This window comes from Neopelma chrysocephalum, unplaced genomic scaffold, assembly GCF_003984885.1.
Source record: "Neopelma chrysocephalum unplaced genomic scaffold, ASM398488v2 Primary Assembly neopelma1_44, whole genome shotgun sequence".
Classification (NCBI taxonomy): Eukaryota; Metazoa; Chordata; class Aves; order Passeriformes; family Pipridae; genus Neopelma; species Neopelma chrysocephalum.
Genome location: NW_020897703.1, coordinates 8283124 through 8305357, shown reverse-complemented (window position 1 = coordinate 8305357; position 22234 = coordinate 8283124). Strand labels below are relative to the sequence as shown.

Genomic DNA, 22234 nt, shown 5'->3' with positions numbered 1-22234 from the left:
CGGCGGCGGCAGGAGGTGGACGGGCGGTGCCGCCGCGGGGACCCGCCCGCCCCGCTCCGCCCGCGTCCCCCGGGCACAGCCCGCCGGCCGTGAGGGCTGTGCCGCGCTGCCCCCCCGCCCCGGGGCGCTATGAGCCATGAAGCCGCCCGGCAGCATCTCCCTGCGGCAGCCTGGCTGCGGTGGCCGCTGCCACCCTGCGCTCCTGCCGCTCCTCGGCCGCCTCGTCTCGCTGCTCCTGCTCCTCCATGGCTCCTCCTGCCCCCGGGCCCGCGCGGCTGCGGCGGCCGCCGGTGGGTATGGCGGGTGTGTGTGTGTGTGTGTGTGTCTGTGCCTGTGCGTGAGGTGTCTGCGGGCCCCCGTCCCCCGCCATAAACCCTGGCAACATCCATTTACCCTCAATCCTCCCTTCATCCCTCCCCGCTTCCAGCTTAGTGTACGTGTCTGTCGGCGTGTGTAAACCCGGGGCTCGGCTAATATTCCCTTGGTTTGCTTGCTTGCACGAAAGAGAGGTACGTGCGGTGCCGGTGCTGCAGTGTGTTGGGCAGGGATGCTGTGCGTGGACAGCCGCCGCTGAGGGATGCGACACAAAAAGCTGGGGTGGGCTTTGTGTGTGTCACGGCGCATGTGGACGAGGATCTGCTAATTTGTCAGTTCGGGATCGGATTTTCTTGTGTTGCTTTGTTGTTTATTTGCTCTTGGTTGCACGTAGATGACATGTGGAAAGTGAATGTAGCCGGTCTGTGCTTCGTGTTATTATTGTTATTACACTGCTGTTACATTGTAATATTGTTATATTGTTACAAGGTGTTGATTGACTGTATCTTGAAATTTTAATGAGGAGGGATACAGGAGTTCGTTTGAAAAGCTGCTGCCGAAGAAAAGAGCTCTTGTCAAAGTTAAAAGAAGTAGAAATCAATTCACCTTACATAATAGGAAGTTTAGCATTCAGTGCACATGGAGTCTGAATTCAGTTTGTCGTAGAAACATGGGGAGTATTCTTAGCCTTTTGTAGATTTTTTCTTTTTTTTTTTTAGTGAGAGAATTTAGCTGTCAAAAAGGGTGTAGGGCTTAACTACATATCCATTAAGTTTTTTTGGAGGTTGAGAGGCATTAAAATATTTATAATCTGTGTATGCATATGATAATATACATGCAATAAAATGGTTTCAGAAAGAACATTATTTATTTAATGTGTGAAAAATGAATCGGATCTAGCTCAATGAGTAAGCTATCTTTTTGTTTGCTTGAGTGATTAGTAAAATGTTAGAAAACTGCAAGCAAATATGTAGCTTTTTAATGGAAATAAACACATTCTGCTATCTAAATTATGGCTGGCATATCTTTCTTCCCCAGGCCTGCATTGGAATGAAACAGCAAGTGGTATAGAGGGAGAACTGGCAGATGAAGAGAATACATTTCAACAGAGTAACAGCAGTAACAGTAAAAATAACAGCTACAGCAATGCAATACAGAAAGAAATCACACTGCCTTCAAGACTAATCTATTACATCAACAAAGACTCTGAGACTCCTTACCATATCCTCGATACTAGGGCAAGGCACCAGCAGAAACATGACAAGGTAGAGTAAAAAGAGGCTCATCTGCAGAATTTTCAAAACAGTGATGTGTGTGTGGAACTGTGTGAGATCTGTAGATCTTTGAGACTTAGTGGTGGTCCTTACCACCATTTTTAGGAATTAAAGGAGGACATGTAATTAAGCAAGAGTGTAATTTCCCTTGTGTTAACATAAAAATAATTATTTTCAATTTCAGGATGGTTCAGAAGCTGAACTGTAGATAAAACGAATGGGAATTACGCAAATTTGACTTGTCTGATCAGCACAGATTCTGGTGTTTTCACTTCTGGTATACCATCATCAACAAAATGCTTCTTCCAAAGTAGCTCTAGACCGCAGAAATGCCTGCATAGGGAGCTTCTTTAGAATCTTGAACTTGCAGCATGAGTTACTTAGCTTTGGGTGTACCATGCACTACTTAATAAATGCAGTATTAGTTTCCTGCCAGTGTATGACCACTGAAGACCACTGTAAAGAGTTACCATTTTTTGTCAAATAATACCTGCATTCTTAATTTTTAATGACAAGATCTAATCTTCCATTTTGTACAGATGCAGACAGTAAGTTCTTTGTTGTTTTTGTGTGGAATTGAACAAACCTTGGCTTTGTGGAATAACTGGTAGCAAAGTAAATGTGTCTAAACTATATGACTCAGGATGTACCCTTTAGAATGATTCCATCCAATTTTTATAAATTTTTATTTAAAAAGTTAATTCCTTCCTGCAGGATAAAAGGTAAACTGAAGGTAAAGATGGTTTGAATAGGAAGAGATTACCATGGTAGACAAGAGACAGCAAAGCAGATCAGTGTGTATGGTATTATTGAAGGACTTAGCTGTAATGGAGTTCCTACCTATTAAGTTGCATTTCTCTTGAAATTTTAAACAACGAATTTAATATGCATTATATATGCTTTTGTTGATATTGATTATGTGTTATTTCAGATGTGGAATTAATATGGAGGCACTGAATAATCTTTGAAAAAAAAAGATGAAATAGTTGTATAGTTTTGAGGTTTTAAAAGGAAGAGGGCTTTCTTCCTAGCTTATTATTACATGGATACCACTGTGTGCCTTTGGATGCATCTAAAAATACCAATATGTTATGGATGGCACAGAAAAGCTATTTGATTGTTGGAAACGATCAAGATACCTAAGAGAATACTACATTCAGAACTAATACCCCTTAAAGTGAGACCAGTTTTTAAAATACACTTAAAACACTGGGGGCTTGCTGCTCCTGTCTTTGGAGAGGGGTGTGGGAAGAAAGGAATTTACAAGTGCTTACAGACCTGCCTTTGGGAATGATTCTTCCTCCGTGTTTCTAGATGTGATTTTTTGTTGGGAAGCCATACAGAAGAATATCCACCAATCTCTTTGCTTACCCAGCATTGCCCACAAGAATGTTGCTGCCATTGCCTATCCTTCCTATGCCCTACCTTGTATCTACCTGTTGGGGTAAAGCTCTGCAGAAATCAGTGCTGACAGAATGGGTATTGATTTCCTTGGGCATGCTTGCTGCTGAGTATTGTGTAAAGTGGATCTTCTTTCTACTCACTGTGTCCCTTTTAAGCATAGGGAATGCTAACGCTGCAGTTTTTCCCCACAGAAGGGTTCTTTAATCTTGGGCCTTTATGGAGAGTGACACTATGTTGACTTCATTCTTCTGGAATGAAATTTCTGTTGTTTTGATCCATTTAATAGAAGGAAAGTGTCGATTATGTTCACTGTCTGGATGGATTTTTGCATGTCTTGCTTCCAGATCATCATACTTGACACCTTCACCCTGAACTTGCATCTTGTACCTTTCCTTGCATGAAGCAATTTCTTTGCCCTTTCATGTATTTTACCAATAATATAATAACAAATATTTTGTTCTATTTTAGTTATTTTGTTCTATTTACTATAGCCTTCTCTGTGGAGCAATAATTTGGGAGGGAAAAGTCTGCCAAAGGTGTAAAACAAAAACAACCCAAGCAACCCATAAACAAAATGGAATGCAATTGATTGTGAAAGATACACAAGGGTTTTGATTTAGGGGGAGGATTTTTTTAGTACTTGCTTTTATCCTTTCCCAGAATTAAAATAAATGCTCTATTGTAATAAGTCCTGCTTGTGAGATTTTGATTACTTCCACATTGGTAATAAATAACCAAAATACCTTTATATTTAGGTAAAGGTCTATTTAGGATTGATTTTTTTTCTTTTTTTCTTTTTTTTTTACCATGGGAAAAAAGTAAAGACAGATATGATGGCCTGATATACAGATACAGTGGACAGTTGAGGGAAAAAATACCGTTTTTTCTTCTTCTACTGTTCTTGTGGATCTACTCCCGAAGTATGGATATTATTCAGTAGATGCCTCTCTGTGGAACTTCACTATGGTGGTCAGAATAATATGAGTCATATGTCTAGTTAATGGGATTAGGCCTGAATGCCTCAGAAATGCTGAGTCACTATGAGGAGAGAGTGAGAGTAGAGGAAATTGTGTGCATGTGGAAAGGAGGTAAAGCTAAGAATATATAATTATGTATAATAATTTAAAATATTTTTAAAAGTCGCATCCTAAAAGTAAGGGTCTGCAACCTTCCTCATGAAATGTTGGTAGAAAGGAAAGACTGGAGGAGAAAACAGTGTACTAGAGAATCAAAAATTTAAATAAGTTACTTTCTTAGCACTGATTCTCTCTATCCCCTTTTGGTGAAACATCATCATGTTGAGGAGGTATATGTTGGTAGACCCTCTTTCATTCCTTCTTGGAAGAAGCTTCTTATCACAGTTGAAAGAAAGAAATGTTCACCATAGTTTTGATGAAGTGATCTGTCTCCAAGGGGGACAGAGTTCTAGTGTATACTCAGTCTTTGCTTTATGCTCTAAAAAAAATAGATTTTAAATACTTGATGCTTGAAGACTCTAAAATCTGTATACCTGTTTCCTCAGTCAAATTAAGGCTAGCTAGTTTTGAGTTCTTCTGAAGTTATTTTTAGTGCAAAATGCTCAAAAATGAGCATCTATTTATAAAAACAGACTGAAGAAGCTCACAGAAATCCTTAAACTTGCTGAAGAGGTCTGAGTCATCTGTGTTCTGTCTTTTTAAACATCTGCAGATGAAGGTAGTGTTTTGAATGAACTGGTAAACTCTTTATTGAACCAGATGACTGCTTTGGTTCATTTTCACAGGCTACATACACAAGATTTTTAGGGGGCACAACTTGTCACAAAAGGCTAGGAGCAAGTCCTTATGGAGGCCAGCAGAGCGAAAAATCCTGCAACACAAGGTGTGGTCTAAAGATAATAGGATTGCTGGAGAAACAGCTCAGGGCAACCTTAGCGAATTTTGAGTGGAAAATAGCTTGAACTAGGTGCATATGAAAGAAGATTCCTATCCACTGGACAGTTTTTCTGAATCATAAATTTTCAGAAGCTGTAAAGCAGCAATGTCTTCATGCATAATTCCAAGTTCTTAGTGTAATTTTGGGGAGGAGAGAGGCGTTAAGAAAACTGTTTTGCAGGCTCTAAAGATTGGGAAAAAAATAAGCTAGAGTACTTTTGACTGTGAAAACAGTTCCACCTTCCTCCCCCCAAAATTATATTTATTTTGGTCTATTTTTCATGGGGTGAAAACTCCAGGTGCTTCTGGTCAGCTCAGCTGTTTGTCATTTAAATAAAGAAAATATTCCTGCCAGCTGCCCTGCTTTAATGGTTGAGATGCAGTGCTGTCTCAATCCCCTATGTAATTTTGGTATGTAGCATATAAAAGTTGGCTGGGAAAGCATCTTTAAGATGAAAGGAAAACAACTGTATCACAGCCATTGCAAAGGAGGTGGTATTTAAGAAAAATCAGGTGTCTTTTGTAAAAGGTGAAAGGTCATGGTTACTAAACTCTCAAGAGGTGGCATTGTGAACTTTTACTGAAATCCAAATAAAAATCCTCTGTGCTAGTTATTGCCTTCCCTTTACTTGCTTATTTTAGGCCAGGTCTTCACTTATAATCCCCATGTAAAGAAAACTGATCAAAATAATGAATGAAATTCATGTGGCTTATGTGTATAAGACTGTTGGAGAATCTTTGTAGTATTTCAGCTGGCTTTGCTTTTTTCTTTCGGAATTTTCTGTGGTGCAGCTTCAGTTTGCTCTCTTGTAAATGAATGATTGTGTGTACTTCGTATTTTTTTCTATTTTGTATTGAATTTATATTAATGCCAAAGGCTTATCTGGACTCTGTGTCTTCAGTAGTTACTGACTAACAGGAGGGTTGCAATTGGCCTTCCTGTCTTTGGTTTCTGGGCATAGAAGATTTTCCTTATGCCAGTTTCTCCTTGAGTAGATCTAGATTTTTGTTTCTTAGTTGAAATGTGGGTCATGATATTTCTACAACTTTTTAGATACTTTTTTTTTTAAAATGTATTTCTGGGTCCTCTCATAAACTTCACACAATAACCTATAAAAGGTTTCGGTTCCTAAGTGTTAGGTAGCACAACACTTGTACTTGTTATGCCTTGATCTGAAATAAAAATAAATTAAGTTTCTAAGTTTTCTAGCATTTGTGGGAAGCTGGGTACTGCAGGGAAGTGGTCCAAGATATGGATGTATTATTTTGTAGAGTCTTATGAACAAAACCTCAAGAGCGATATGGTTTTGGAGGCCAGTGTCACTACAGATGGGTATCTAGGTGCTGTCATGTTGGGAGAGAATAGTGAGTTCTGGCCCCTGGGATTATAAGCACAACAGTAGGATTGCTTCCAGAAGCGGGGCTGGGTCTTTATTCACATGCCAGACAACCATTCTTTCAAAGAACAGTCTTCCAGGCTTGGTGTTCAAGTGCATCAAAGTAACTCCTCTGTTTTTAGTCGTTAAAGACCAGAAACAAATCATTAACAGGAAGTTTTCTGAAATGCTGTATGTTATAAGCGTGAGTTTTCATATACTGCTGTGACATTTATGTATGCTGTTTCAATATGAAATGCTTTATTTCCAAGGATTAGTGAAAGGTTGTCTTGGTATACGTGCCACGTAGTAGAGGTTAACCAAACACTAAAAGAAGGATGGTTTCTGTATGAAGTCAAGGATAGGCAAACAAGCTAAAAGAAGGGTAAGGAACTAGTATATAGTAAGTCACGTTCATTTGTGACAGAACTTGTGCTATTACCAGGATGAAGGTCTAGAGCAAAAAATGTTTTGATTGTGTAAAATCCACTTAAATCTGACTTAAATTTCTACTTTTAAAATGAGACTGATGAAACCCCTCACTCAGCTTCTGCACTCAGAGAGATGGCTTTTGGCCATTATTTTAGTCAGCAGAACTGTATGCAAAAATATATTTCTAAAAGCAGTGAGCTTGTCCTTTGGAGATCCTATCTGTATGAATATAACAAAAGACCCATAGGTACCATCAGTCTGTTAAATAATGATGCTACTTTTGTTTAAAGCCTTGTGACAGAACTTCATATTTTTTAAAGGATAACACTTTATTGTAAAACCATATAGTACTTTAGTTTTGGTTGTAAAATTCCTGGAAGTCTGGAAAAAATGAATTATGGTCAAATGATGGCTAAATGCAATAATGAAAACAATCAAGTTGTGACATAGATCAGTAGAACTGAGATTCCAGTTACAGCCTGTCCACCTCCATCTTGAAACCTACTGTAAGCTAATGACTGATTTGAAAGTAACTGCAGTTCTTTATGTATATGGATTTTTAGCTTGGAAAAAAACCCTGAGAGCTGCTCTTTGCACAAGCAGCTACAGCACTCTTAGACTGTCCCTAGTATGAGGAATCTCTTATTACAGTGACTACGCTAGTAATCTGAGCTGCCAGAACAGTGAAAAGAAGACTTTTTTTTTCAGTAAAATTTGGGAATGAGGGCAGGAAGAATTTGAAAGACTCAGACCCTCCTTCAACCCACTTCTCTATACATCATGAGTATTTTTGCTTCAGAAAAACTTTATATAATTTTGTAGCTTTGCCATTGAAGTAGGTTATATCTATCAAAGCAGGAACCTGTGCAGAGGTTTTTACATGATAGGCAAACATGGACAAAGGAACTTTGTCTCCTGTTTATGTAAGCAAAGAATACTCATGCAGGTGTGAGCATATACATGTGTGCAAGTGGTACAAGAAGGTGATGTTTAATATTTTTCCTGTGAAATATATATGTTCTTCAAAACATATGCTGATCCACATTATATTCTTGTTTGAGTTTGTATTTCTATGCCAATGAGAAGAACACCATATTTCAAATTTTACTTTGGGCATTGTATTGCACAGTAGCTAAGGAGAGAATACAATGAAATTATAAGCTGTAAAACAGATTCACACAGATACTTTTTTGAAATCCTTCCTCCCATCTTGGTACAGTACATGATGGTTGTAATGCCTAAAACACGTGGTGGTAACTCACTGGTAGCTTTCTGTGTAAACTTGTTGCAGGAAAAAGTTCAGTTTCAGGATTAAAAACTTTACTCTCATTACCTTCACCTGATTTCTGGCTTATGCCTTTCATGGTTGGTTATCTATTGTTAAACTGGCTTAACAAAATCTGTATTTTACTGCAGCTGTGGTGTATCACATTCACCTGAATTCAAAACAGTGTCTTTGCTCAACTGCGGGGATTTAAAATCCAGTGTTCTTTTTGTAACCAATGGTTTGAGCTGACTTTGGTGGAGAACATGCCCTACTGCAGGGCATCAAATTAGTGTCAGCTGCTTCTCAACAATTGCTTGTGTGTACAGGCTGCATCTGTTGTGAGTCACAGTAAGAGATAGCAAGTAGTGTTTTTATATTACCGTAGTTGTTTTCAGAAATAGCAGTGTTATATCTAATTCTACAAGATGAAGTTTTTTTTATAATATTGCAGACCAAGAATACGAATTACGTTTAATACTTTAAAATTGCAGAAAGGTAAAGAATACATGGTCGATGGCTTAGAAACATAAAGGGTGATGCACAGGTATCGAGTGGGCTTGATTGGACAATAGAAAAGCTATAGGAGATCAGACTAGTCATCCATCTAGCTGTCCCTAAGAACAGTCAGATGCCTATGGAGGGATTTATCATGTGTCAGAATGAGCTTAATGGAATAGTACACGCTTTTTTAAATTTTCCAGATAGTTGACACTGAAGTCTTGTTTGTGGCATGTATATGAAGACACATCATTTTAGGTAAATGTTATATGTAGAGAGGACTCAAAGCAGTATCTCCTGTAACTATGAAGTGGAATCTTTATGGCATAAAACTAATTACAACCCTCTTCCTGCAACAAATTTTCATGCTTTTTAAAAAAAATTAAATTAGTACTTGTGCATGTTGGAAATATAATGAGGTTTTTGTCATGAACAGGTTCTTGGAAAGCTCCTTGTGACAATTGTTCCTTGATTTCACTCTGAAAAAAAATGGAACTGGGGCTTAAAAGACTCTCCTACTAGGCATGCATTTAATCTGAGGTTCTCTGCTTTTTCTTTCTTTATTTTCTGGGTGTGTGGTTTTGGACTTTTTTTGGGGTTTTTTGATGCATCTTGCAGATTCTCTCTTGATTATGCCACCAGTTTGTCTTTATACTTAAACTCAGTTTGTCAGGCTAGTGTTGGCAAATTAGTGAACTGATGAGACAAAAATATACATTTACCAAAAAATGTAATGGAGAGAAAGCTTGATACTGGTTTTGGCTTTAGTTAAGAGATTATTTAATGATATTAAATGTATTTAAAATATTTTGTAACTACATGACTTTTTTTTAAAGAAGCTTGACAACAGACATTTGTGTGAAACTTTTTTTTTCTTTTTGTGAGGAATGAGTGTGTATTTGAAATCATGCTTTGCAGGTACCATTTGCTTCTCTTTACCCTCTAAAAAGGCAAATCCTTTTGAATCAGAATCTGGTACAAGGGCAAAAGTTTTCACATGCCTATGAGATTTATTAAAATAAGCCTGTTTTCCATAACTTTGTTTTTCACAGTCACATTTGTTGCATATAAAGGTCAGTGAATCTTTTGACAGCTGTGTGTTCCTGTTTACAGGCTGTACATCTGGCCCAGGCAAGTTTCCAGATCGAGGCCTTTGGCTCCAAATTCATCCTTGACCTCACGTTGAATAAGTAAGTACGTGACTTGAGGTTTCTTTTGTTCCTGCTCTTATTACCTTTAACTTATGTTCCAAGATCTGTTGAAATGTATGATGTTATCCAAGTTTATTAATGTAAAATAACATTTAACTGTTTTTATGTGAGGTAACAGTAACCCTTGCTGACACCCATAGCATAGGTACCTTTAAAATTTTATTGTTTGTGATAAAATAAGTTATGATAGATGGAGAAATTCCAGTACTGGTAGTGTTTGAAAGGTGTGGATTTTCTTGTGCTTTTTTTGTACTTTTTGATGAATGAGATGTTTTAGTTGCTCAAATCAGTGTGTAGGAACACTGTAAAAACTTGTATGAATGGGTTATCTTTAATGATCTGGTAAACATGCTGTTGTCACTGCAGTCATGAAGTTCCTGATGAAGTGGGAATCTTGATGATGTGGCTGTACTGAAAGGTGCAGCTAGAGTCTGTTTACCTGTGAGACAGACAATTTTATATAATCATCAGATCTAGAAGGTCTGATTTGTAATACATACAGGTCAGCGGTGGTTTAGTTGTTTGTATCACACGTGCTTTTATATCCACTGCTGAAGGTATGGAAATATGTGATTTTTCTAAAAATTGTAATGAAGTTTTTTTTGCCACAGAAAGTTTACACTGAGAAAGTTTAAGAATAAGGTAAAGTATAAAATCAGTACCGAATACTGGATAGGTAAAATTATGTACAGTAATGCTCAAAAGTGCATTTGACCCTTCTACTGCCCTTGAGACTTTCAGCATGATTAAAAAAGGAGAAACAAATTTACAGAAAAAATTGCTTACAGGTTTAAAAAACCCAATGTATTCCTCTGGTCTTGGGGTTCATATGAGGTCTTATTTTGGTCTTGACGGTCATGTAATGGAAGTTTTATTAGGGAGAAAAGTGCAAGCTTATTAAATCTAACAGCTTTTCAAAGCAGCATCTGTAAAATTTGCAGAACTATTATATTTGCATATTTTGCTGCTTGGCTGCTAATTATCAGATGTTTTACTGTAAAGGTGAGCTGGAAGCATTTTCCTTCATCCATGCATAATTTTGACGTTAAGTTGCTCTTGCATTTTGATCTTTCAAAAGGTTATGTGAAATCTTGAGTGGCTGGCAAAAGATGAGTTAGTGTAAAGGCTGGGAATGTCACACAGAACTTGAAGGAGAAAGAAGGCTTGAAGATAGCTGTGCGTTCTCTAGACTGGAAGAACTGTAGTATAGCACAAGACCGTTGTTTTATGAGGGTTGGACCCATGCTTATTAATTCCAGTGGATAATCATGATGTATTTGTGAAGGGAATGTATATTTGGTGGCCTCTAAGCTACAGGGAATTTCTTCTCTTAGTGTGCTTGCCACTGTTCCTATCTGCACGTCCAGCCAGTAGTAAGACTGAGCACACATTCCCAAGGTGGCACTATACGTAGGGTATGACTGGTCACACAGACAATCCCAGAGGAAAAGCATTGCCTTTACTGGCACCACATATAAGTGCAGACAGCGCTCAGGTGAATAAGAATACAAACAGCCTGATATATTTCTTCTCCAGGTCATGAGAATTGGAAGATTGCTGGTGAAACACATGTACCAGCCCTCTCCTGATTCACAGGCATGCCAGCATTCACTGACTCAAATGTTAACACAGGCTTTAAGTTCATCCAACATCGATGCCTAGGCCTGAGGTGTCTTATTTGGTCACTGGCTTAGGCCTTAGTCTTTGCAGATACAGGTCTCCTTAGAGATGTTGACCAACTCTCAAGTTTGCTTGCACATCACACCTATGCAGAATAGAAAGCAAAGTCATGAAGGAAATATTGCCAGTAGGACTTAACATAGGACAGACTGCAGTTATCGGGTGTGGGGCTGCGCCAAACAAACCTACTGTCTTGCATCTTACACAAATGACTCCTTTATATGCCACTTCATCTCCATTTTCTGACACTCATTCTGTCCTGATTCACCTTCCCTATCTTTGGCACATCCGCTGAATGTTCCATAAAAGTGATTGCACATATCCACAAGTCCCTGCAGGCATCCTGAAATAAGTTTGTTCCTTCCCAGGAGACAAATGATGTTGTTTACCGCTTCTTATCTGTTCTGAAGTTCAGTTGAATCTCTTCAAGGCCATGCCGGAGTGACTTCTTCCATGGCCCATCAGACAGTGACCTAACAGAGATAATAATGAAGACCAGAACTCGTATCTCCTGTTCATTAGGGCTTGGGTTTTAGTTGCATTTCCTGTCCTAGTCTCATCCTGAATTGCTATTATCCAAATACCATCACAAACCTAGTAGCTTTACATTCCCCATATCCTTGCAGTGTTACCCATTGTCCATCCCTGCTGTTTGTCCTTGCTTATTTTGAACAAGAAATGGTTCATAAAGAATATAAATATTTTTTCTAAATGTGGCTGTTTATCAGCAATCAAAAAATGCAGTGCCTTTCACCTCAGAAAGAGAGAGGGAGACTACTTGATGTAGAAGTTCTGCTCTTGTGATATCAGGAATTTTCTTACTGCCTGTACATAAGGTGCAGGGTGTGCAGATGCCTTCCTGGTATCCTTACTGCTTGCCTCTTTATACATTAGGTCTTCTCCTAGCTTCCTAAGTGTTTTTTGACTTATAAATATTTGACTCTTTATCTGGTGCTGCTCCAGAAAATGATGACTTCAAAAACCTGTCCTACTTTTTGACTGGACGTAATACTCTAAAACTGTAAGTCGTAAAACTTGTAAGATAAACTGTAAATACCTGTAGACAATGATTTGGAAAAGACCCATTCTCATATTTCAGTTACATTTATGTGTTCAGCAAAATGCTGTCTTTTGCTGCTGTGTTGGATGACAACGAGTTTTAGTTGGCATATTGGTATTGCCAATGTCTAGTTAGAAGGAAAGGCAGAACAACAGGACCACACTTTAGCTGTTACATGCTATTGGACAAAATAATCCAGTCGCATGTGGAGTATGTATTCAAAATCCTCAATACTCTTGAATATGTTGAATTTATATTTGTATCAGTTGCTCTAAGGTGAGTTAGTGCCACCTACTCTGTATGTATTCTGTATATTTTCATTTTATTCTTCTGTTTTTTTTGAATCTTCTCCAAATATATAAAAATAAAGTCGAGGGTGGTTAACTCCAACAGGTTCTAGTTTTAAGTTTTGTTTACCTCTGTTGGAATTTGTGCGATTGCCTATCTTCTGTGTTGCAGCTGCTCTTTTTTTCACAGCAAATATTATAACCAGGCAGTGAAGAAAATTGGATATTCACTTTCATTAGTAACTGTCCAGATTTTGTAAGAACAACAGGTGGCAATTTAGAAGTTTCTGGAGCATCTTACTATAAAATTTAACTTTCCATCTTGCTGTAGTTCAATGGCACAAACAGCTTGAAGGAAATACAAGCCCATCAAACCCTTGAATCTAGTGCACAGAAGAAAATTTACATGTAAGATTTGTATGGAGTTTGAATGGGTAACCAACTTTGCAGTTGCACAAGGCCTAAACCAGATGAAATATTATTTGTTATCCTAAAGGTGATTGTTGGCAACTTTTTCTTTTTCTTTTCTTACCTTTTTTCAGGAAAAAAGGTCAATTTTTAACTCTTTGACAAGGTGGGCTACTCTGATGTTTCAGACATTTTGCCTCTTGTCACACTTAAATGTTTGACCAATTTCAGGCTGTCAATGTGATGTCATTTCAATGCATAGTAATTGCAGATATGTGTATTATGAAAATAATTCGATGTAAAAACTAATACTTTTTCTAATCTGTAATGGATTAAATAAAGTTTTTAGTTAATGCTTTTAGTACAAAAATGAAAGTTTATAGGATACTAGTGGTGTCACAATCCCATTTGAAAAGTTAGACTTATAATTCAGCTATGATTGTCTGCCCAAACTCAATAAATTCCCTGTGCAACAAGTAACATGTAGCATTATCTTAAAACACAATTTCTATAAAAAGCCTTAAAAAAATATTAATTTCAGTGAGTTCACTTTTGTCCTCAAACAATAATGTCAGTCCATTCGTTGTAACAGTGCACTTGCTAATCCATGATCCTGGTATATCCAAGCAGTTTCTTATTTTTCACTGACGCATTATATACATAAACAAATGTCTGCAAGGTGCTAGCAAATTAGTTTTTAATGATCTCTTTTCCATCAATATATAAAAAGCTTTTAAGTTGCTATTCTGTTGAAAGACAAGTTTCTGCAGGTAACTTTTATGTCCTGTTTAAAGGTAGCAGTTTTTATGTTCTGGTGTAGTACTAAAACACATTAAAGAGCAGTACTACCAAAAGCAGTGAATTAAAAATGTCTACTTGCTGTTTTTTTAATGATGGGGGAAGTTGACCATATTGTCTGGCAGTTTTCAGACCTGGTCTGTTCCAGCCTCTAAACAAAGAGGTCTCCACCAGCACAGGGTGCTGGGGCTGTACTGGAGCCTTCAGCACTGGGACTGTGGTGGCTGAGACACGCACAAGGAATAGGGAATCAGTTAACTAAGCTGGACAGAAGCAAAAGTTAAAAACCAAAGACAAAAACTTCTCTCCCTTCCTACTGAAAACTTGCTTCAAAATGTAGTATTTTGGGGGAAGGGGAGTTAAAAAATCACCAAAACCAGGCTATATTTTTCAGCTTTTCCTTCTTTTCTCTGTGGAAATCCATCTTTCCAGGAAACTCTGTTTCCAAGAAAATGGATTTTTCAGTGAAGATATCATATGAAAAGTATTTGGCTTCTTTTGCATGAACTGAGAAAAGCCCAATCCCACTGCATTTTACTGTTACATAACTTAAATATTTGAGATGTTTAAAATATGATGAGTATTGTGAAAAGTCAGTTTCTTATGTGAAGTGCAGCCAGCATTACAGCAAATTTTATCTATCAGTTTAAAGCTTATAATTGATGTTTACTTTTTCTGGTGTATGTTTCTGTAGGGCTGAATTAACTTGAGAATAGTACTAGAGGGGGTTACATTGTTAGCTTAATTTTAAAAACAGTAGGGCAGTAACTGGTTTATTTGAGAAACTATTTCATTCTCGTGGGTTTTTTAAAATTCTGTTTTAATGGAAATGTGAAAACTAGTCACAGTTTTTCAGAAGGAAACTTCAAATATTTATGACACTTTCTTAAATGAACACTCAAACATTTAGGGTATTAAATGGATCCTGTAAGATATACAAGCTGCTAAATTTAATGTGATAATAGTACTGTGAAAAGTTTAGTCAACTTTTAAAAATTTGTTACAGAGGAGATGCAAAGACCTCAGTGTTAGGATTTTACAGCAATGTGTGTGCCCTCCTGTAAGTGCATTCTGGAGTTCCTCAGCTGTAGGTAACAGGGCTTTACTGCCTTATTTGCCACTCCCAGAGCTGGAAGCAACCTATCAAAAGTTATCATTTGCCTCAGTGGGCATTTCATATGCAAAAAGTCTTAGGGCAGATGTTGCAGGATGCTGTGCATATTAAACAGGAATTAAAGGACTGGAAAAACTTACAGAAAAGAAATCTACTGAGAGCCTTTGAAAACGGTCACAGATCACTGGGTGCTGAGAAACAACCTGAAATATTGCTATATGTGTGTATTTGCTGTCAGACAACATACTAAGCAGCTGTCTGACTTGATGCATCCTTTCTTTGGTCACATGTAAACACTGTAACGTGGCAATGCTGAAGAACTGTTATCTTTCTAATGTAGTAGGTGTTTCAGTCTGTTTCTGATATGGTCCAGTCTTATCAATCGTGAGATCTTTATGTTGAAGTGCGCTCCTGGCATCTCAGATTCTGTTGCAGTCAGGCTGAAGTCTTTGCATTTGGAGCTAGTATAAAGCCTATGCATGCTTGAAGCCACTAAGAGCCTATATAACTAAATTTAACTTGATTCAATGGCAGAGCTAAAGTTGTGCAGGATAGATCAAAGTGGAAACATGGATTAAGGGAACCAAAATAAACTTCCAGTTTACTGGAATACCAAAATGTATCTCTGCTTCTGCTATAGTTGTTAGTATAATCTGAAGGTGCTCAAGTCAGCTCTCTATAAGTATAAATAAGCCTATTTCACTCATTTTGGTATTAGAAATAAAATAATAATGAAAAAAACCCCACACCCATGGTTGGATTTTTCCTTCATGGTAAGAGTTGTTTAAAACTGGACTGTTACCACACAAAGTATCAGAACATGTGGAGCATTCAATGAGATGTTTAAGAGGAAACACGAGTTTCTTTAGTATCTAAAAAACCCTTCTTCAAATGAAGGAATCTGTAGCAAATGTGGTTACCATTGGATGAGACCATTCTGGCAAGGACAGGTGGCAGCCCTCAACCTTACACTACAGGTTAATAAAATTCTTATTGATAGTTCAGAAGTTTTCCAAGCTGGTGAGGAAAGAAAAGGGATCAATTAAAAGGCAATATTGAGTAAACTTGAACAGTTGTCAAAATATTTTATTGAAACAGTTGCTCTTCTAGAAACTTCTGTCTTAGCAAATTGCTCTGAGGTGTTTTCCATGGCATAGAACTAATCTTCTGTAATATTGTCTATCCATTTGTGTTTGTATATCCTTCTGCATAGCACTTTTCAGAGTGATATCGTCTTCAGTGCTATGGTAAATGAAAATATGGTGGAAACCGACCAATAAACTATTAATATTCTGAAAAACTCTTCAAAGTGCTACCTGCAAAATGCTTACTGAAGTAGCCAATAAAATACAGCATGTTCCATTCTCTGATGGAGAGCTTCAGGACAAAGCTGGAGAAAGGATCATGAAGAATTTGTTTCCTGAGCTCTCTTGAACTGACTCAGGACTTCTTGCACTGGGGGTGGTAGACTGATCCAGAAATAAATCTGGAGCATTTTCTGCACCATTCTATATGAAAGTTCTATACCATTCTATTACATGCTTTCCTGTCAGTCTTTTTTGGAGATCTTTTCCCCTTTTGAGGCCCTCCTGAGGGATCACCTAGTAATTTCAGTTTATAAATTTGTGGTCAAGTCATCCTTTTCTTATCTCGAAGACAAGTGAAGCAAAACCAAACAACAATAGCAAGAAGTGATTTTTTAAATAAGTGTACAATTTACTGTTGCAGAATCATTATGGTATTAATAGCAGAAGTGAGTGAGGACTTTCTTCTATTCCATAGTTATGAAAAAGTTAACTCTTACGCTTGCATCATCAGTTGTTTCTTTTAACTACTTGTAATCAGTTGCTTGATCCACAGTATCATGTTTGGATTTTTTAAGCTCCTTCAAGATAATATAAGAAAACCTTGCTCTGTTTTAAAAAATAACAAGGAATGTTTGCAGTGTTTTCATTCCTTGGAGACACTCTTATCAGAGCAGCTTCAAAGAGTCAAGTAAAGATTAATGTAAACACATACTAGAAACTTAATAAATTCCTATAAGAACAGACAATTCAAGAAAGCTTGTGAATATAATTGAAACTGGTAATGGAAACAAGGCTGTAGATGACCATTGCATTAGATGGCAGTTCCTTGATGATCTAACAAAATGTTGCAGCAAGGTCTCTATTTGTTTTTTTACATCTTTATGTGCTACTAAACTGTATCTCTCAAATGGACAAAAACATCTGATGAGTGTTCTGTTAAATAATTCAACTAAACTAGGTTGCTCAGACACTGGTACTGAACTTGAATAATTTCAGATACTTAAAAATAATAAAATATTGCCTGGTAAGAGGTTAGTATAAAGATAATTTAAGAAGTATGTCAGAAGGATAATTCAGCTGTACTCTGATTTTCTGCAGGCCATCTACTATGTTCCTGGAAGCTAACATGGTTACTTGTATATGAGATACCTTTTAGTCATTTCATAGCTTTTACCTACCCAGATCAGTTCTCTTCATAAGGATAGTTAGATGTCAGCTGAGGTAAGACACTTTTCACTCTGCAGCTCTCCTGCTAAGGAAAACATCAGCAGTAAACTATGTGCCGGGGGAGTGGATGTGAGTTCTTCAGAAAGCATCTGCTGCTGGCTTTAACAGCTGGCCTGTGTCTTCAAAAGCAGCAACTACTGGGAATAGCATGTCCCTTTGCTGCTTATTTTGCATTTCTCAGTGTAACTCAGAAGAGCTGGGGGTGCAGGACAGCTTAGTAAGTACAATTATCTAAGACAAACAAGGCAGAGAAAAAGGACATGGCAGACCAATTATTTTGTCGCGAGTTATTCAACATGTTGCAATTTCATGTGTTCATTGTAAAGGATTGTACTAATGTGTCACTACATAAATATACTTTTGTCTGACATGGTCATGACTGATGATTGTTTTAGTTAAATCCTGCACTGTTTCTGGCGCTTATAATATTGAAAAACAAATTTGCTGTACTGGATACAATTCTGCTCTAATCAAAATGTAAGTGGCTCAAAATGGATCAAAGGTGGCAGAACAGTCCAGAGTAGGTGAGGTGTAAAATTTGTTTTGTAAAACTCAGGTCTGCCTTTCAGAGGTTAATTTATCCACTCTGTAAATGATAACAAAGAAAGAAAAGTTATTTTGTGATGTGGAGACCCCTACTTTATGCATGAGTTCTGTGCCTCATTCCTCAGGAAATTGTACTTCTACATGAGCTCTTAATCAGTGTGTTCTAGGCCTTTCTTTTTGATGCTGATTTCATGAAGAATTCCATCACACCTCCTGGTGAAATTACAATGCTCTTCTGTGTATATCTTTTGAGTAGGAAAAAATGTTTGAAAGTTATTTTGGTTAAGTACTAATTTTTTTTCTTTTCCTTAAATAATTTCTCATGTCTTTTGTCATATTTGTCAGTGTTAATAACAGGTAAAAGCTTTGGTAGGGAAAATTTACAGTAACAGTTTTATATGTATTTTTACAGCTGTTGTTATTCTTGGAGCTTTAGCAAAATGTAGAACAAACTTCCTTACCCAAATTCTGCCATTTTTCTTTGCAGTAGTAGTGGAACATTTTTGCTGAATTTTTTGGTCCTAGGCTGCTCTCTGCAATATCACATTTCAATAGTAACCATTTATAAGCACAGTTATAGCTGTGTTTGTACTGATTTTGGTATGAATATAGAGAACAGGACTCAGATTAGCTTTATGGCTGTGTATACTAGCAAAGCTGTATTAGAAAAAGCCTGCAAAAATACTGTTCTGCTCCCATTCTCCCCCTCTTTCCCTGAATAAGATCAATGTTCTCTCAGATTAGCAGTATACCTTGAGGGATTTCTGAGTGATTACAAGTAAGGTGTTCTTTAGGATGTTTGCTAGTGTAGGCAGATACTTGAAAAAAGAATAGGTACCTGATTTTTGTCATAACCATACCAAGGTAATGGCATACAGTTTAAGGAGCAGCTGACAGATTTTTTTTTTCCATGGAATGTTCAAAATTCTTGCTGTCCTGAGGGAAATGTTAAGAGAACCATGCCCTTGAGTAACCTTGGTGGTTATGTGTGGCAAGCTTAAAAACACAGTAATGATCAGAAACTAGTGATCTAGTTCCAACTGTTCCAACATAGCATGAGGAACAGGTTTGTGAAAGGCAAGTCTTACAGAAGATTTTCTACTCCAACTTCTAGGTGGTGGACACTATGTTACATTTGGCAAAAGCGTGCTTCAGAAATTAAAGGTGCATTTTTCTTACAGCATGGGAAATATATCATGAACAGCAGGCCTTAACTAATTTTCATTGCAAGGAATTTGTTTGGTATGGAGAATTTCATGTGCCTTGTATCCAGTAGATCCCAAAGGTCCATCTTGGAGCCAGCTGGCACTGCTCTGTTGGACATAGGGGAAACTTCTAGCAGCTTCTCAGAGAAGCCACTCCTATAGCTCCACTCCCAAAACCTGGCCATGAAAACCCAATACATATTGGAAAGTCAATGATGAGAGTGTCTACTGGAAACTTGCTGTCTGCTGCCTCCTTGCTTTGTATTTGTGATATATATATATAGGAGTTTTTCATCATAAGCATGCCATGTTAGGTATCCTATCATGTGGGACACTTTATTTGGACACTACCTGAATCAGGAATTCCTTTGCAGTGGAAGTAATGATAAGCTAAAGAATGGAAAAGGTTGGCAGATGAGGCAACTAACTATGTTACAACAGAAGCTCAACCAAGGTCCAAGAAAGAGTACTAAACTCTGGAAAGATTCTTCAAAGGGTGGACTAAAGAAATTTTGAGCTGCTCTTGTGTCACATGAAATGGGATAAATCTGAGACAAATGCTGTAATTAGACTACAGTTGTGAGTCAGTACACAGAGTGTGGAATCACCTACCGCAAGTCTTGTGAGATGCAAAAAGCACAGAAAGCAGTTCTGAGATCAGTCGTGCAAGGTTACTAGAAGAGGGGGAAAAAAGAGGGTGTGAAGGTGTGATTTGATTTGGAAACAGGTAGATAAATGCTGATCCTGGAATTGGTTTGAGGAAACCAAATAGTCTCAGTGAATTTAAGCAGAAGTGTCTAAAAATCTGAACCTGGTCAAGGCTGTATGAAGTTGAGCGTAGTTCCTGTGTTTAACAATCCTCAGTGATTTTTTTTTAAATACTTATATCCTAATCAGAGTTTTCCATTTTCTTACTTGTGTCCGTTTTCTGCAGCCTTGTCTCTACCATCCCATCAAGTACAGAGAACAGCAGTCCTTACGCTTGATAACAAGTATAACAAATGCAAAGAATAAAATTACATTATCAACACTTTAAAGTTTGCATTGTATATGTAAGCCTTTTTAGAAGCCTCAAATCTGGCCATGCTGAAGAAATGACTGTTTGCATTGTAGTGAAGTGCTTACGCTATTTATACAGCATTTGTATTTTCTGCAGAGTGTTTTTAACTTACTCTGATGCAAATAGAGAAAGTTAAAATGATTTTATGCAAGTGAATTTATTTTTAAATCTGTGCTTTAAAAATATATCTATTAAATACTGCCTTCAAAGTGATGTTTAACACAAATTATGAGACTTCAATAATTATTCAGGGCTATTAGCATGGGTTTTGCAGGCACAGAGTGCCCATAGTGTGGTCTCTCAATTCCACAAAAAAGGACTTTTAAGAGAACCACTGGTAACTGACTTCTGCAGGATGCTCTCTGAGTGTAGTGCCTGATAAATGTGGCATGAAGAATTGATTTTATGAGCCATGAGTCCCAGAGTTAGCATGTTATCAGGACTGCTAATAGCCTAATCTGAGTTTGAGATACCCATTATCATAAGTTGCTGTTAGTCCTGAATTCCCATCAGAGCTATCTTGTCAGACCAGACTTCCATAATGATGTCTTTTATTTGTAGCAACGATATTTTTGTTTTGATATATGTACCACTATCAGACTCTTTAATGATTTTTTTTTTTTAAATTGAAAGGGTTCATCAGAGACTTCAACAATGCTAAGAATTCTGGGTTGCATTAAGTAAAATGCTTATCTTGCATATTTGGTGGGGCCACTTAACATGTTTAACTGCTTTGCTCTCCCTGAGCACTGTGCTGCAGCCTTGGTTATAAAGGGGTGGGATGTGAATGGGACATTGAGATTATTGCAGGATAGGTACAGGCTAGCTTAGTTAAAAAAATCTTAGTTGAAAAAAAAAGAAGAAGAAGAAATCTGAACTGTAAATTACACAGTCTGGGAAATTTTTATGCTTCAGAAATTTGTCTTGCCAGAGTTAGGAAAGAATAAGAGTGAGAAAGATATCTGAAAATAAAATGTGAAAATGCAAAAAGGGGTATTATGGAGGGTGTTTTATGTTGTGCTTTGTTTTGGCCTTTTTTAAGGAACATTACTGCTTTGGGAAAAAAATTGAGTATTTGCAGTTGTGAAAGTGAGTATACAGTTTTTTCTTCAGAACAGCCTTACATATACTCTGACTTTTTGATAAAATGTAAAATTTATTTGAAAACGGTAATAAACTAAACATATGTTTTGTAAGTTACTGTCAGCAAAAAAGTTCTAAAGCCATGGGATTTTTTTTTCATATTTAAAAGGCTGATAATCTAATTGTAAAGCTAAAATACAGGGGATTAGATTGCAGAATAAAATTCCCCCTTCTGTAGCACACTCTGACTTCCAGTGCACTGTCAAACCGTTTACTGGACACAAACTGCTACTAAACTACCCGTAGTAGTAGAAAGAGCATTCAGATTTTTCTCATTTTGATTTTTTCCTTCCTTTGACAGTGACTTGTTATCTTCCAATTATGTGGAGATTCACTATGAAGATGGAAAACCAAAGTTTTCTAAGGTATTGTGTTCTTAAATTGTATCATAATGATGTTTTTGAGAGAACTGTGCCAATAAAATGTTTTAAAAAAAAGTTTTGCAGAACTTAAATCCACCAAAATTCTTTTTCCACATGTACAAGGTAACTGTGATCTCATTTTGTAAGGATATCTCAGTAATACAAGGGGAATTGTACAAAGAAGAAAAGCTGTGTTTTGGGCTGAGGGGTAGGCATTCGTAGGTGGTAGTAGTGAAGATGATCCAGTTACTGCCAGAACAATTACATCTTGTAAAATGTAGGAGGTGGAGCATTTGAAACCACCATCAGATTAATCTTCATTAATTATTCACATGTCCTTAGCACAA

The 22234-nt window shown here is 37.3% G+C and overlaps 1 protein-coding gene across 8 annotated transcripts in view; it reads left to right on the top strand.

Moving 5' to 3' along the window:
* The first annotated feature begins 47 nt into the window (after positions 1–47).
* ADAM23 (ADAM metallopeptidase domain 23) overlaps positions 48–22234 on the top strand; it is a 71515-nt gene continuing 49328 nt past the window's right edge. For 5 of the 8 annotated variants that reach the window (XM_027678316.1, XM_027678314.1, XM_027678311.1 and 2 more), the window contains exons 1-4: positions 49–290; positions 1354–1580; positions 9593–9669; positions 21827–21890. In XM_027678316.1, coding sequence (XP_027534117.1) covers positions 137–290; positions 1354–1580; positions 9593–9669; positions 21827–21890 — 522 coding nt within the window. In that variant the 5' untranslated portion in view covers positions 49–136. Of the gene's footprint in view, positions 291–1353; positions 1581–9592; positions 9670–21826; positions 21891–22234 lie in introns of all 8 variants that reach the window. The other 3 variants (XM_027678315.1, XM_027678318.1, XM_027678313.1) reach the window with 2 other exon arrangements.